This window comes from Onychostoma macrolepis, chromosome 07 (genome assembly GCF_012432095.1).
Source record: "Onychostoma macrolepis isolate SWU-2019 chromosome 07, ASM1243209v1, whole genome shotgun sequence".
NCBI classification, from domain to species: Eukaryota; Metazoa; Chordata; class Actinopteri; order Cypriniformes; family Cyprinidae; genus Onychostoma; species Onychostoma macrolepis.
The window spans coordinates 6,447,200-6,462,096 of NC_081161.1; the positions used below are offsets into that span (position 1 = coordinate 6,447,200).

At 42.9% G+C, this 14,897-nt stretch overlaps 1 protein-coding gene across 1 annotated transcript in view; it reads left to right on the plus strand.

Annotated features, from left to right (window-relative positions):
- The window catches only part of zfhx3b (zinc finger homeobox 3b), a 244,284-nt gene that overhangs the window by 140,560 nt on the left and 88,827 nt on the right, over positions 1 to 14,897 (plus strand). The window contains 2 exon segments of the mRNA XM_058780649.1: positions 6,745 to 9,826; positions 13,212 to 13,708. Coding sequence (XP_058636632.1) covers positions 6,781 to 9,826; positions 13,212 to 13,708 — 3,543 coding nt within the window. The 5' untranslated portion in view covers positions 6,745 to 6,780.

Below are 14,897 nucleotides of genomic sequence, written 5' to 3' on the forward strand. Positions count from 1 at the left end.
AAAATGAAAGCCTTTGGGCCTGGCTGCCTTTGACACACACACACACACACACACACACACACATAAGCACACACACTCACACATGTTTACCTAGATATCTAAATGGGGACTTATCCTCGACTTCTGTGGTTTTTTAAATTACTTGTCTCTTACTAATCCTAGGGTTAAATGTAGTATTAAATTAATATACTAACCCTAACCAACTGCAAATTTAGGATTACATTTTTGATCTTATATATATGATACTCTACATATGTTTGATATTACATATTTACTTACAGTGATATATTTATTTTAAAACTGTAAAAACTGATGGCAAAATGATGTAATTTTTAGCTAAATCTGAAAAACCTCAGTAATATTAAATAATAAAATCTTAAATAAAGCCAAATAAGGTTGTTGTCTTTTTTTATACTAAATTTGGAATTTAAACCAAGGCTTGTTTAGAGATGAGTATTTAAAAGAAACACAGAAGTGAAGGATAAGTCCCTATCTAGATAGCTAGGTAAATGGATTTTCTGGGATTTTACTAAGCTCTGACCATTTTTTTAACCAAATGTGTTGTCAAAGCATAGTATTGTCACACACACCCACGTAACCCTTTATTGGAAATGCAGTCTGATATTCTTTGTGTGTTTTTGTTGTCAGACCAACTCTCGTTCTACCTTTGAACATGCAAGTTTCAAGTCAGATTGCTTTTGTGGTATTGTTTTCAAAAACTCATCTGTTGGGTTCGCAGTGAGCACGTCTTCAACACGCCTTCAGTATGCGTGTGGAGAAAACAACCTGTAATTAATTGTTTGTTAGAATTGATCTAGTTCGCAAATGAAAAGTGTACAGGCAGGCACATGAAGACACAACATTCTTTACGAGAGGTAAACAGGCAAATGCACTCTCTCTCTCTCTCTCTCTCTCTTTCTGAGAAGTAAGTAGGCTCTCTCCACTCCTCCCTCCTGTGTTGTGGAGCATGCTGTGCGCACTCAATGTGCCTGGGGGTGAATGGAGGGCTTTTTGCAGCACGAACATGATCACCCATCTCTGATTATACATCAATACCTTTATCCCTGGGATAATTTATGCACTTACAAAACACAAAGCTTTATCTGAACCAACCACTGGGGAAGGTGGAGGCAAATAATGTGCTATTACTTTACTGTAAGGTTTGTTAAGAAAAGAGTGGAAAAAAGACAGCATGCAGGAGCCAAAACAAAAATTATTTTACTGTTCTAGAAACGACATCCTCCCCTTATTTCATCTTATATGTGACCCTGGACCACAAAACCGGTCATAAGTAGCACGGGTATATTTGTAGCAATAGCCAAAAATACATTGAAAGATTTTTCTTTTGTGCCAAAAATCATTAGGATATTAAGTAAAGATCATGTTCCATGAAGATATTTTGTAAAAGTTTTACCATAAATATATCAAAATTTGGACAACAAAATTAGGCGATTTTCTCAATATTTTCTATTTTATTTTATTTTTTTGGCACCCTCAGATTCCAGATTTTCAAATAGTTGCATCTCGGCCAAATATCGTCCTATCCTAACAAACCATACAGTACATCAATGGGAAAGCTTATTTATCCAGCTTTCAGATGAATTGATGAAAATTGACCCTTATAACTGGTTTTGTGGCCCATGGTCACATATTATTTTTTGTTTTATTTTAATGTGGTTCATTTTATGTACGTATATTTTTAACTTGATACATATTCCTACACTATGGTATGATGATATTGGATTTTCTAGAGGAAAAAAAAAGAGCTTCTTTTAGTCGTTGCATACGATGTCGAGAAGAAACGAGTGGCTGTTGGGCAAGTGGAAGCGCTTACCAAAAACAACAGTGAGCGGAGAATCTCCAACAGTATGCATTTTTAATAGGGGAATGTGGATATGTTGAGTGTGGTATTAGCTCTGTGGCTGCGAGTGGGCTGGTGTGAAGCTCATTTGTACTCGCGGCCCCGTTCCTCCGCCAGCCCCCCATGCTGCCTGCTAATTGGCAGGAGACTGGGAGCTTCCTGCTGTGTGTTCGCCACTTTCCCCTCGCTCTACCACCCCACCAGCTCTTTTTTGCCAGCTTTCCCCTCCGAACTGAGTAATTAACCCACAGCTAATTAACCACTTCTAATTACACCGAGGAGCCTGTTTCTTTCGCACTCACCAAAAGTGATGAGCCACTTTGCCAGCACGTGGATTCCCCTTCAGCTGCCTTTGAACCCGCTCCAGATTTCATCGGCGGAATAAATGGCGCTAAAAGCAGCCTGACGTTGCATCACACGCTCTGTCAGGAAAACATTTTTATGCTCCTTTTGTTTTGCTACATTGATTGCTTTTACAGATCTTATGCTGTTACCCGAGAGCAAAAATTATCACCAAGATTCAGTTTCAGCCCCTAGAACAGAAAACGCTATTGATACCTCGGAATCAATTCGTTTGTGTTCAGGCCAGAGACCAATTAGTAACAGATGAGTTTGCAGATGTTTACTGTTACATAAAGTCACAGAGGAGTGCCTCCCATTTCCACAACAAACATAATCTATTAACTAGTGCCAGCGTGCAGGTAGAGCGCTCGGGCCTCACTCACTAATGGCTGTGGCTCTGGGAGCGATGCATGCTGGGAACCGGCGTTTAGTCCCGTTTTCAGCGCCGCGTTGGCAGTTGCAGCGGATAGCTGTGCTCTCTCATCCCTTACCCACAGCTATGCTGTACTGATCTCTCTTTTTCTCTCTATCGCTTTTCCTCCCTCTCTCCACAGCCTCAGTCTCATCACAGCCGCTGCTATTTCTGTTGCACAGACTGATAGCTTGAACTAAAGATCATTGATTTTACGGGAAGCAGTGTTTACAGCCAGAGTGCCATCGACCTGAGGTGACTTTTTGCCTTCTGACACAGCAACTCCTCTGAAGTGTCGCTGTGTCTACATTAAACGTTCAGGACGAGGAAAAGGAGGTGGAGGAATTTTTGGGTCCTCTCTGTTTACCTTTGCACGCTAATAAAGCTGAAATTGAATAGGTGCTGACTCAAAATACCCAGTGTGGAACTTCTGCAGAAGTGCTTTTGAATTATACGAGTCATGACATTCTGTCACCGATGTTATTAATCATTTAACAAATGAGGCATTTTTATAATAATATATATATAGAATAATTGTCTATAGAAGTTACTCTTTCATATTTGGTGTGGTTATTATCAACATTTTTAGCATGCGTATTATATATTATATTATATTGTAATATATTTGCTTGTATTATACAACACTTTTAAATCAACAACAATCAACATGTTGTTTGGAAAATATTTATTTATTTCGATTTTTTCATTATATTTATTATGTTTATATGTATTATTTTTAATTGTATCCATCGAATAACTATACTTTTGGATTCTTTGCTTTGAATAGGACACGTGATGGGAGGAGAATAAGACAATGTTATTTAATGAAAATAACATGAATAAAGAGCACTGCTGCAGAAATCTTCCTCATTGTCCTTACATAAATACTGCATGTTTTTTTGCACATGTAATGAGCTACAAGTGTCATCTACAAATTGACAATACATATTTTGTCCGCTCATTGGTTAAGTTGTAGTTTCTGTTTTATTTTTAACAAAGCAAAATTCAGACGTTTTAGCATTAAGATTGATAATGCAGTAGTGGTGTGAACAGTTTCTCTACATATGTTTGCGATCTAATTGGCCGTACTTCAAAGATTAAGCCTTCTCACCCAGCTTCAATGAATACATCCCCTTGTGCAATATCAGGAGGCCCTCCCTGCTTTATCAATAGGAACCTTCCCTTCCCACATCTTCCTGTAACTTGCCTAGCATTTACGCCATTGATTTTTCAATAAGCGCCCTAACCCTGTAGTGGCCAGCCTGTGCGATGCCTAGATCTAGCGGGAGATGGGAAAAGAAAAGTAGGGCCTGCTGCAGCCCACAGGGAGGTGATGATGAAGCCTTTTTCTTCCTCTGAAAGTCTCTGGAAGGATACGTTCTCTACATATTGAGGGGTGCTGGGTGCTGGGGGTGGGGCGTGGGGGGTCAGGTCGCACCCCGTGGCGGTTCTCAGCTGGGGCCGAGCAGGAGTTAATTCCCCAGGAGAGGGTAGAGAGCGCTGGGCCTCTGGAGGCCTGGCCCCCGGGCAGGTGATTGTGCGTGCTTATAATCAGACGGGTTCTTAGCCTTTAATTCCCTCCTTGCTCAGCCAGTAAATCCCACCAAATGAAAAGGCCCATAAATAAAAACTTATCTCATTTTCTATCCCCTCTAAATGACATCCAGACCCAGCTTCTGACAGTGTTCATTATGCACTGTGCTTTTTTTTTAATCGTTAGAAACCTTATCTACTTTGTTTGGCAGGTTAAGAGGGAATGTTTTCTATTGTGCTTAATTTGAGTTGAGAAGAGTTTCTGTGTCCCTCTAAGAAACACTTGAATTCCTGACTTAATGAAGATGAGGCCTTGATGACAGAATGTGTAGGATATAAAGGAAACAATGGTGTTTTATCCATATTTTTATGGTGAGAGAAATGCCTAATATGTGTTTCCTGTATGCGTCTGCTTGTCTGTCTGAACCTTCGTTAGTGTAGGAGAGAGATTAAAGATTCCCTTCTTTAAACAGGTGTCACTTCGGAAGCAGACCTTGAGCGGACAAACTACATTATATCTGCCCGCCCATCTGCGACTGGCAGACTCCAGACAATCCTATTGCACATCAGTAACCACTGCAGGTTATTGAATTAGACCATCTCCATTTTAAAGGGCAATCCTGTTTTCTGTAAGCAGCAGACGCGCCCAGACGGCTTGGGCCGCCACTCTCTAGCACTGTTTAATTCTTTAAAGGAAGCCATCTCATTTGCTTTAAATGAAAAGCGTATCATGGCAGATTTTCAGGAATGACCATTTGTGATTGCCTGAGTCATAATCTGTTAGCTGTTTATGTTTAACGGTTTTAGTTCTCTACTCCTTCTATTACATACAATCCTATAATGCTGCAGCAGCGCTGAGGGGGGCATAATAGGAACAGGTTACCGGAATGTTATTTTTGTACTTCTGTCAGTTGTTGAATTTAAATGTATTGTTGCTGATTGACATTCTAATAGTGCAACACTTAATTCTTTCATATTGGAATGTTAAAGAAACACTTTAACCATTTACAACTGTCAGTGTACTTAATCTTCATGTTTTAATAGTTCAATAATAACTTAATAATATTTATTGCGTGTCTGTTTAATTAGACAAAGTACTCATAATTAGCACTGTAATTCTGGAGTAAATTTTGTAGAAATGTAAGTATAATTACACAATTACAATTAGAAAAATACGTAATAGCAGTAAAACATACAAAAAAAACAACAACATGGTCATTGTTTGACATGGGTGGGGGAGGGAGCGGGTGGCTTTGTGGGTTGGACTTGAGGGGTGTCAAATTTTCATCAGACATTCATGAAGAGGGAGTCAAACATTATCAATCTCCCCAGCCAAACGCTCTCATGTTAATACATTTGGTGGGGGTGGGGCTGCAGACACAGTGTCTGATCACTGCTGAAATTTGCATCCCTAAGTAAATAAGTAAATAAATCAAGTAGAGGCAGTGAATGTGCTAATCAGGCAGGACGCGGTGGTTAGTGTGCTGCCGGGAAACTTTGCTCATGTAATATTCAGCAATGGAGGGTGAAAGGGCAGGCCAGAGTTATTGGTTCCAGTCCGGTTGCCCCCTTTAATCAATGCTGCCTGCATCCCTTTATTAAAATTATTAGCTCAACAGTATCTCTCGCTATCATTTTATCTCCTTTATCGCCTGCTTGAAATTGTGGCCTGCTCATGGCTCTTTCGTTGCTCGGGGCAGCACTCCCCTTTTGAAAGTTAGGCTCTCATTTATTATTTCAGAGACAGAGGAGTGTTTAAAACCAGGCTAAGCGTGCAGGTTATTGGATGCTAGATCTATACACAGCATTTAGAGTACCAACATTGCTGTTGGTAACAAATCTTTCTATGTTGTGTGTATTTACGTACATAAATATAAATGCTTGCTGTAAAAAGCATATACGCATCCACTAAATGCATCTTACGGACGTGATCTGTTCGTGCAGTGTGTTCTGTGTGTGGGATCTCTCTATAATGGAGGTCCTAAAACAGCATGGCTAATATATTTTTGTAACCTTCAGTTCTCTCTTCGGGTGTGAGATGGATCATGTGCTGATGGCGGGTTTCACTGTGTCTAATTAGCAGCACAATAGAGCTTTTTTATCCATTAAGTTATTCTGTTACTGCGTTTCTCAGACTCAACGTTAATTAAAAAAAAAAATGTATGCAGGATTTGGAACATAGCAGACTCTGGGTGTTGTGTGGAAGGTCTAGATAAAAGATAGTAACTGGCTGATATGACAGGATGAGGCATCTGAGCTGCCTTATTAGTGCTTGTCTGAGGTATTGTGTTTAAGTACCTAATCTAACCTAATGAGCACTCTGTCATTTTCCACCATTATATCTCACACTTTTGTTTCTCATCTAATCTACTATACATTAAGCTGTTACCCACTCACTATACATGTGCATAACTTCACCATTTATCAAGATGCTTTGTATGTCTGGTTGAATGTTCATCTGAAAATTAGCTTGAATAGAAACAATGAAAAGAACACATTTAAGATGTCTATTGTATACTTTTCTTATTTTCTGAGACATTATACGTTTCAAGCAGTTGTTTAAACCTCTCTTTCTCTCTTTTTTTTCTCTCTTCAGGCCTGGATGCGATGAACGCCTCATGTAGGCATCAGCATGGAAAGCTGTGAGTCTCCCGTGGTTTCTGGGACAGACGATGGGCTTGGCTCCTCCGCCACCTCCCAGCAGCAGCACCATCCACAACCCTGGAACGATCATCCTAACGCACAGGTCCCACCTTGCAACCAGCCCCCTTCCTTGGAGCCCCTGTCTCTCTCTGCACCCCACTCAGCCCAGCTCCAGAATCCCAGCACACCCTGCGAGGCTGTAAGAGAACAGCAGCAGCAAACACTGTCACAGGCTCACAGTGATAATTCCACTACCAGACGGCTGCAACCCAAAAGAGAGGGGTTAGAGGAGGAGGAGCAAGAGGGAGTAAGCTGTGGAGAAGAGGACGAAGACTTGGAAGAATTGGATGAAATGGAGATTGACAGCTGCTTCCCTAGTCTGCAGCCCTTCCCTGGTGTACCTATGGTGCCAAGTGGAGGGGGCATGCCCATGCTCATGCGGCAACAGCCCTCCCATCGGAGGGGAGTCACAGAGAGTGGAAGCGAAGAAGGAGAGGAAGAGGAGGAAGAGGAGAGTAGTGATGTGGAAAACCTGGCTGGAGAGATAGTCTACCAGCCTGATGGCTCTGCCTACATTGTGGAGAGCCTCAGCCAGCTGATCCAAAGCGATGGGAGCATGGAACCAGGCCTGCTCTCCTCAAACTCTCTCCCCAGTGGGGGAAAACCAGGGGAACCTGCGGGGACCTCTTCTTCGGTGTACCCTCAGATCATCAACACGTTTCATATAGCCTCGTCTTTCGGAAAATGGTTCGGCTCCTCAGACCAAGGTTTCCCCAATACCTCAACCCTGGCAGGCCTCAGTCCTGTCCTGCACAGTTTCCGCGTCTTTGATGTGCGGCACAAAAGCAACAAGGATTACCTGAACAGTGACGGGTCTGCCAAGAAGTCCTGCGTATCCAAAGATGTCCCCAACAACGTGGATTTCTCCAAATTTGACGGCCTGGCCCTTTATGGCAAAGGCAAGCCCATCCTCATGTGTTTCCTCTGCAAGTTGTCTTTCGGCTACGCACGCTCCTTTGTCACTCATGCAGTCCATGACCATCGCATGACCCTGTGTGAGGACGAGCGCAGGCTCTTAGGCCACAAGCATGCATCGGCGATTATACAGGGCATTGGGAAAGACAAAGAACCACTCATTAGCTTCCTAGAACCAAAAAATAAAAACTCTCCTCCACCGCCTACCCTGGTACCCATGAACTCAGGCCAGAGCTTCTACGGCACGTTCAGTGGGGTTCATTTAGAAGGGGGCAGCAGTAGTGAGGGAGGTGAGAGCCTCCTCAACAAAGACTCTGACTTGGGTCTCCAGCAACAAGCCCTCCTCACGTTGGGGGGTCTTGGCAGCCCCAAGCCCTCCCTTACCTCAACCCCAGGCCCAGCCAAAGACTCCAACACTCTGTCCAAGCAGGGTAGGAGAACAGAGGGGTCTGTGGGGAAAGAGGGGACTCATAGAGGGGAGGATGGGGATGCAGAAACCTGTGAAAGAAAGGCTCTCCTTCATGGTGAGGAGATGGCCTCAGAGGAAGAGGATGAGCTTCTTTTAGAAGAAGAGGATGAAGAGGTAGAGGATGAAGGCACTGCGGTGGCCTGTAGTGGAAGTAGCAGCAGCGGTGGCGGATTTGTGGGGGAACCGGCTGTCTCAAACCAAAGCATCTCCAAATCTCCTTTATTAATGCCTAGTAGCGCTCTCCAGCCTTCTGCTTGTCTCTCTGCAGCCAGCCCCAAACTCAGCAGCAAAGCCTCTGCTTCCATGTCCTCCTCTTCTATCAGAGGGTCAGAGGACGGGATGGCTGCAGACGGTGGAGGGAGAACTTTAGATCTCTCTCTGAGCTTTAACTGCCAGGGGTCCACACTCCCCGCGGCAATCGCTGGCAGAGGGGGAGAAGAGGATGGGGCCGCATGTTCCTCTGCGAGCACGTCCTCCCCTCTTGCGTCCAATGCTGCTGCTGAGGAAAGTGCCAATCGAGATAGTGCCACAGCTCCTGAACCAAATGAATGCCCAGCAGAAGGAGATGAGGACAATGGTGCCCTCCTTCACCACCACCACCACCTTCACCACCATCACCACCACCCGCACCCTTCACCCAATGCTCACATGCACCTCCATCACACAGCTGCTTGTGACATGTCAGGAATGAGTGAGTGCAGCCAGAACCATGGGGCTGGGGTCAGTGGAGGGAGTGGAGTGGAGTGCCCGAAGTGCGACACTGTCCTAGGCTCCTCTCGCTCACTGGGTGGCCATATGACCATGATGCACTCGCGGAATTCGTGCAAGACACTGAAGTGTCCCAAGTGCAACTGGCATTACAAATACCAGCAGACCTTGGAGGCCCACATGAAGGAGAAGCACCCTGACTCTGGAAGCTCCTGTGTGTACTGCAGCAGTGGACAGAGTCACCCTCGCCTTGCCCGTGGGGAGAGCTACACTTGTGGCTACAAGCCCTTCCGCTGTGAGGTCTGCAACTATTCCACTACCACCAAAGGCAACCTAAGCATTCATATGCAGTCTGACAAGCATCTTAACAACATGCAGACGTTACAAAATGGAGGAACTATTCCGACCGCTGGTGAACAGGTGTTTGGGCATGCACCTGGAGGGGTGGTGCCTGTTTCTTCTGCTACCCAGGCCAGCAGCCATCATCCTAGTCACCACCATCATCCTTCCCAGTCCTCCACCCACATGGCAGGGCCCTGTGGTGCCCCTTCACCCACCAAGCCAAAAAGCAAGCCCACCTGGCGGTGTGAGGTGTGCGACTATGAGACCAATGTAGCACGTAACCTGCGCATCCACATGACGAGCGAGAAACACATGCACAACATGATGCTGCTTCAGCAGAACATGACCCAAATGCAGCACGGCCGGCTTGGTCTAGGCGCCATGCCTTCACCCTCAGAGGCTGAGCTGTACCAGTACTACTTGACCCAAAACATGAGCCTGCCACCGGGCCTTAAGATGGACCCATCTGCAGCTGATGCCCAGTTCTTGCTTGGAGGTTTTCATCTGGACCCCAACATGGCGGCTCTGGCCCCAGCACTAGGTGAGTTTAATGAGTTATAGGTAACACATATTGCAGTTTATGTGGGTTTTGAGCACTATCTCTGTGTTTAACTATTTATCTTTAATTTCTCAACGACAGATAAGAGCCTTCCCCTTTTTTTTTTAAACAATGCCTTTCCTTTAAAACAGTTTGACTTTTATCTCATAAGGCTGATAGTTTTTTTTTTTTTAATTCTATGTTATATTTCTGCCCCTCCCCCCACATGTAGGGTTTTTAATAGTGCTGTCAAACGATTAATCCCATCCAAAATAAAAGTTTTTGTTCACATAGTATATGTGTGTGTACTGTGTATATTTATTATGTATATATATAAATACACACCCATGCATGTATATATTTAAGAAAAATGTTATGTTTATATATTAAATAAGTTTATATATAATATAAATTATATGAATATAAATATATACATGTAAATATTTTCAAAATATATACTGTATGTGTGTGTATTTATATATACACAATGAATATACACAGTACACACAGATATATTATGTAAATAAAAACATTTATTTTGGATGCGATTAATCGTTTGACAGCACTAGTTTTTAAACTTACTCTTGCTGCATTATTATCTCCACCCATACTAACACATGGCTACAAATGCTTTATTTCCCCACGCTGACAGCTCTGTCTTTGCCTGTAGCCTTCAGGCACACCTTCCTTGTTTAACATGCACTCACTCTCTTAAACAAGGTGTGCGAGGGAGAGAGAAATAAAGAATAGGCACATATAAGGCTGAAATGTATTTGAAGTGAAGCGAGTGTTTGTATGCAAAGAGATAAGGGCCACTTAGCCAAGTGTGTAGAAAACAAAATGTGTGGAGTGGAGGGAGAAGTCATCATGCTTTATGAAAGGTGCACTCTTCAGTCTTGAATTGACTTGAGTGACAGGTATTATTTAACCTGATTTACAGCATAATGAAAAAAAAAAACTGTGGCACCATGTTCAGTATGTAGCATTCTTGAAATAAAGACATGATACTTTAATGCAGACATCATGCTTGGTTTAATGCCTGAAACAAGAAAAATTGTTTGTTTATTTGTGTTTGTGTAAATGCTGAAACATAAAAAAGCATAGCTGGTACATTAGATTTATGAGGATGTGGTTTTAGCGTGTTGAAATAGTGCTTACTAGTCTTGCAGATTTCAGCTTCCATAAGGCAGACACAGGCACACAGACAAAAAGAGGGAGTGAGCGAGTGGGAAAGACAGGCACACACATCTTCTTAACACTCAAGCTTCGGTTTATTTTTCGCATCCTCTGTGTGTCATTCTATCTGGGTCACTTTGGCTGGGAAATTCCCCCTTTTGCTGCCCCTGTGTTTCTTGTGAAAGATAGTGTGACGGAGTAGGCTGTGGCCAGGGGAGTGTTCCACATGGCCCTGTGCTCTAGGCTCATACTAAACATCACTGTTTTCATGTCAATACTATGCAACTACCACTGCATACCAGCTTGTCCTTTTTTCCTGCTTTTGTAATAGCAGCTATATACTTTACCATAGTCAAAAAAGGAAGGAAAAGGGGCCTAGTGAGGGTAATTCAGCAGCATAGTAGAATTTGGCACGCCAGCTACAGGCCCACAATTTGCACAGACTTGTTTCAAACTGTTGCCAGTTCAAAGACACAAACAGGAATTGATTGCTGTGACTAATTCTTTTTTTTTTTTTTTTATCCTCCCTCCTCTAGTCATTTGGTTGGTTTTCTGGTGAGGGAATGTTAAATGAACATATTACAGGGAAGAATTGACAGGACATAAGACTTATAAAGAACAGTGGTGTCATTATACAAATAATCTGGAATGTTCAGTGCACTTTCACATATTTAAAGTCTCACACTACTAAATATCACATTTGTGTATTTGCATACAGTATAAGTGACAAATTACATTTCTGAGCTCTGGTCATCATAATTAAACGTTTTTGCTTATTTCAAAGTAGAATTTATAAATCCTTTCAGATTAATGTTTTTTTACATAAACATCTTTCCTGTTCTACTTAAACATTGATATCGACTGGCACAAGCAAAATATTCAAAATATTTTCTTACAAGTCATGCTCAAGAGGTCGTGAATACTAAGCAGAACTGACATAATTACAGGTTTATCAAAAGAAAATGTATTTCTTAACCGATGCACATTGTAAGAGTACTAAAAAGGAGAGGTTGAGCAAATCTCAAAAGACAATGAGGCAATAAGAGGCATAAAAAACCCCTAAAAACTGCTAGAGAGAGAGATTTAAGAGTAAGAAATCAACAAACTAAAAGAAAGCATTATAAATAGAAATAGTTTTCTTCAGAGTGGTGGATCTGACAATGATTTGAAGGAGATTGCCAGAGGTCTCTCTGTCCCTGCACTAAAAGCTGAAGGTAATGGTGAAATGAGCAGGCCGCATGCTGCCCCAATAAATAAAAGGAGCTGCTGGAATTAATTTAGTGTAAAGCCATACTGGTTCAGCGGGTGCTCTCAATCTGGGCAGTGACAGATTGAAGATCAGCGAACTGAGGCAACAGCTTCTATGCATCCCTTGTCTCCAAATCTCAGCCTCTAGCGTCTTCCCCAAGCTGTTGTTAGATGCCTTTTGCTTGTGTTGTTGAATATATAGTTTCTTTGGCTCCCACAACTTCTATTCATTCCTTAAAAATACACGAATATAAAAAAAAATAAAAAATACAAACACTTCGACTAGGAAGGTGTTTGCATTGATTTGTTCCCAATCAAAGGTGAAAGAGCCAGACTTCAACAAGGAAGATCTAATTTTTTATATAATTATTTTGTGAAAAGATGCCTGTAGTTGATTTACATTAATGTGTGCTTGGGAGCTCTTTAGATCTCCAGTAATGATTGAATAACTTTATTTTTGCTTTATTTCGCCTCTGCTCACAGACTCTGGAGTTGATTTAATGGCAGGGCTATGAAAGTGCATGACTGTGTAAATCCACACCTCCACTCTCTCTCTTCTTACTCTTTCTCTGAGCTCAAAGGAAAGGATAATCTTGATTTAATAAAATTATGTAGATAAATACACACATGCACATTATCCTGGAGAGCAAATCCACTTTGACTGCACAGACAAACATGACTCTTTGTTAAAAGGCTGAACTATGCACCTTTTCCCTGTTTCCCAGGACATTCTTGTAACTTGAGGAAGTTTAAATGAGGGAGGGAAAATCAGCACAGATGAAATGCCCATCCCTCACTGTTACATTGTATTGGACCATGTGTCCATATGTCCCTTATTGCCACAGATTAAAATGAATGGATAAGTGGTGCTAAATGCTGTATTTTAAAAGAGACAGTGTATTTGTGAAAGACCTATGTTCTGTCGGACAGATCAGTGATCACTTTTTGTGTCTTCTGCTCTCAGTTGGAGGGGACATTGCAATGGATGTACGCCTGGGTGGGGGACAGCTGGTCTCAGAGGAGCTGATGACCTTGGGTGAAAGCCTATCCCAGACCAGCGACCCCTCCCTCAAACTCTTCCAGTGCGCCGTGTGCAACCGCTTCACTACCGACAACCTGGACGTGCTGGGCCTGCACATGAGCGCCGAGCGCTCGCTCCCAGAGGAGGAGTGGAGAGCGGTGGTGGGCGACTCGCACCAGTGCAAGCTGTGCCACTACACCACGCAACTCAAGGCCAACTTTCAGCTGCACTGCAAGACTGACAAACATGTGCAGAAGTATCAGCTGGTGGCGCACATCAAGGAGGGCGGCAAGGGCAATGAGTGGCGCCTCAAGTGCGTGGCCATTGGCAACCCTGTGCACCTCAAATGCAATGCCTGCGACTACTATACCAACAGCCTGGAAAAACTGAGGATGCACACGGTCAACTCCCGCCATGAGGCCAGTCTCAAGCTGTACAAGGTGAGTGGCTCTGGTAGCCCTACACTAACCAATACCTGCCAAGTTTCCAACATCAAGTATTTTTCTGTCAACAGCAATCTCATAACAACAAAAAAAATAAAGTTTAATACACAGCTAGGAAAAGGGACATTTTGAACCAGTAAGATTTCACTACCCAGTGCAACATGAAAACAAAAAGCCTCATAGCTTGTTGAGGGAAGTTAGGACAACAATCTTTCTGGTTAGCAGACAGTGTTACACTTTTTACAGGTTTTAAACACACCTCCAGCCTACTGTGCGACTGAATCGACCAGCTCTTTCCGTCTCTACTGCCGACTATGAGTGATGGCACGGTGCAGTATATTAAGGTCTAATGCGCATGCAATGGAGAGGGGAGAACAGGGGCACTTAGAGGGAGGGAGGAACATGGCAGGTCAGCAGGGTGGGGAGAAGGGCAGCTGATGAAATTGCTGGAAGAGAGGATGAAGAAGTGTGAAGAGACAGAGGTTTGGTGCTAATACCGTTCGGAGTGGGAAGGGCAGAATCGCTCTCGACAGCCGTATTGATTTTCGCCGGACTTGGAGCTTCACCTTCTACTCTAATCATTCCATAATAGCCAATGGATGAACACTCTCTGAACAAATGGCCATAAATCTAACAGGCCTGATTCCATTTAGGCACCTATCCTGTGTGTCTGCGAGCCTAGCTCAGGCTGTGTTTAACCTAGACTGGCACGACTGCACACAGGGACTTCTCTCCTTAATTCTCCCTTTCTTTCTCTCTATCACTTGTTCTCACATGCTCAATGAGATACTGACTCACATACCACCCATTTGAGCTGTACATCACTGCCCATGCTTACTCGACCTTTATTTACACTCCTTTCTCAAGACTACATGCATTTGCAACCTACATTAACGTACTTCTGAGACAAACAGAATATTCAAAGAGAAAAAAAACCGGTAGGGTCAGACATCTTTCGCTCTTAACATTACCAAACGTTGCCTAAGACGATGGCTTAATAGCTATTTGGCTTTTGGTTAACATTACTTTCCCTGCCAGCACCAACTAAATGAGGGCAGCTGAAAAGGAAAGCGATTTTTGAGCCGTGTTGATAATTTTGATACAAAATTACAAACGACTAAGTCCAGTTCACTGTTGACTTTATTGCAAGTTCCCCGTATGTGGACCCATTACAATCAGAGATATT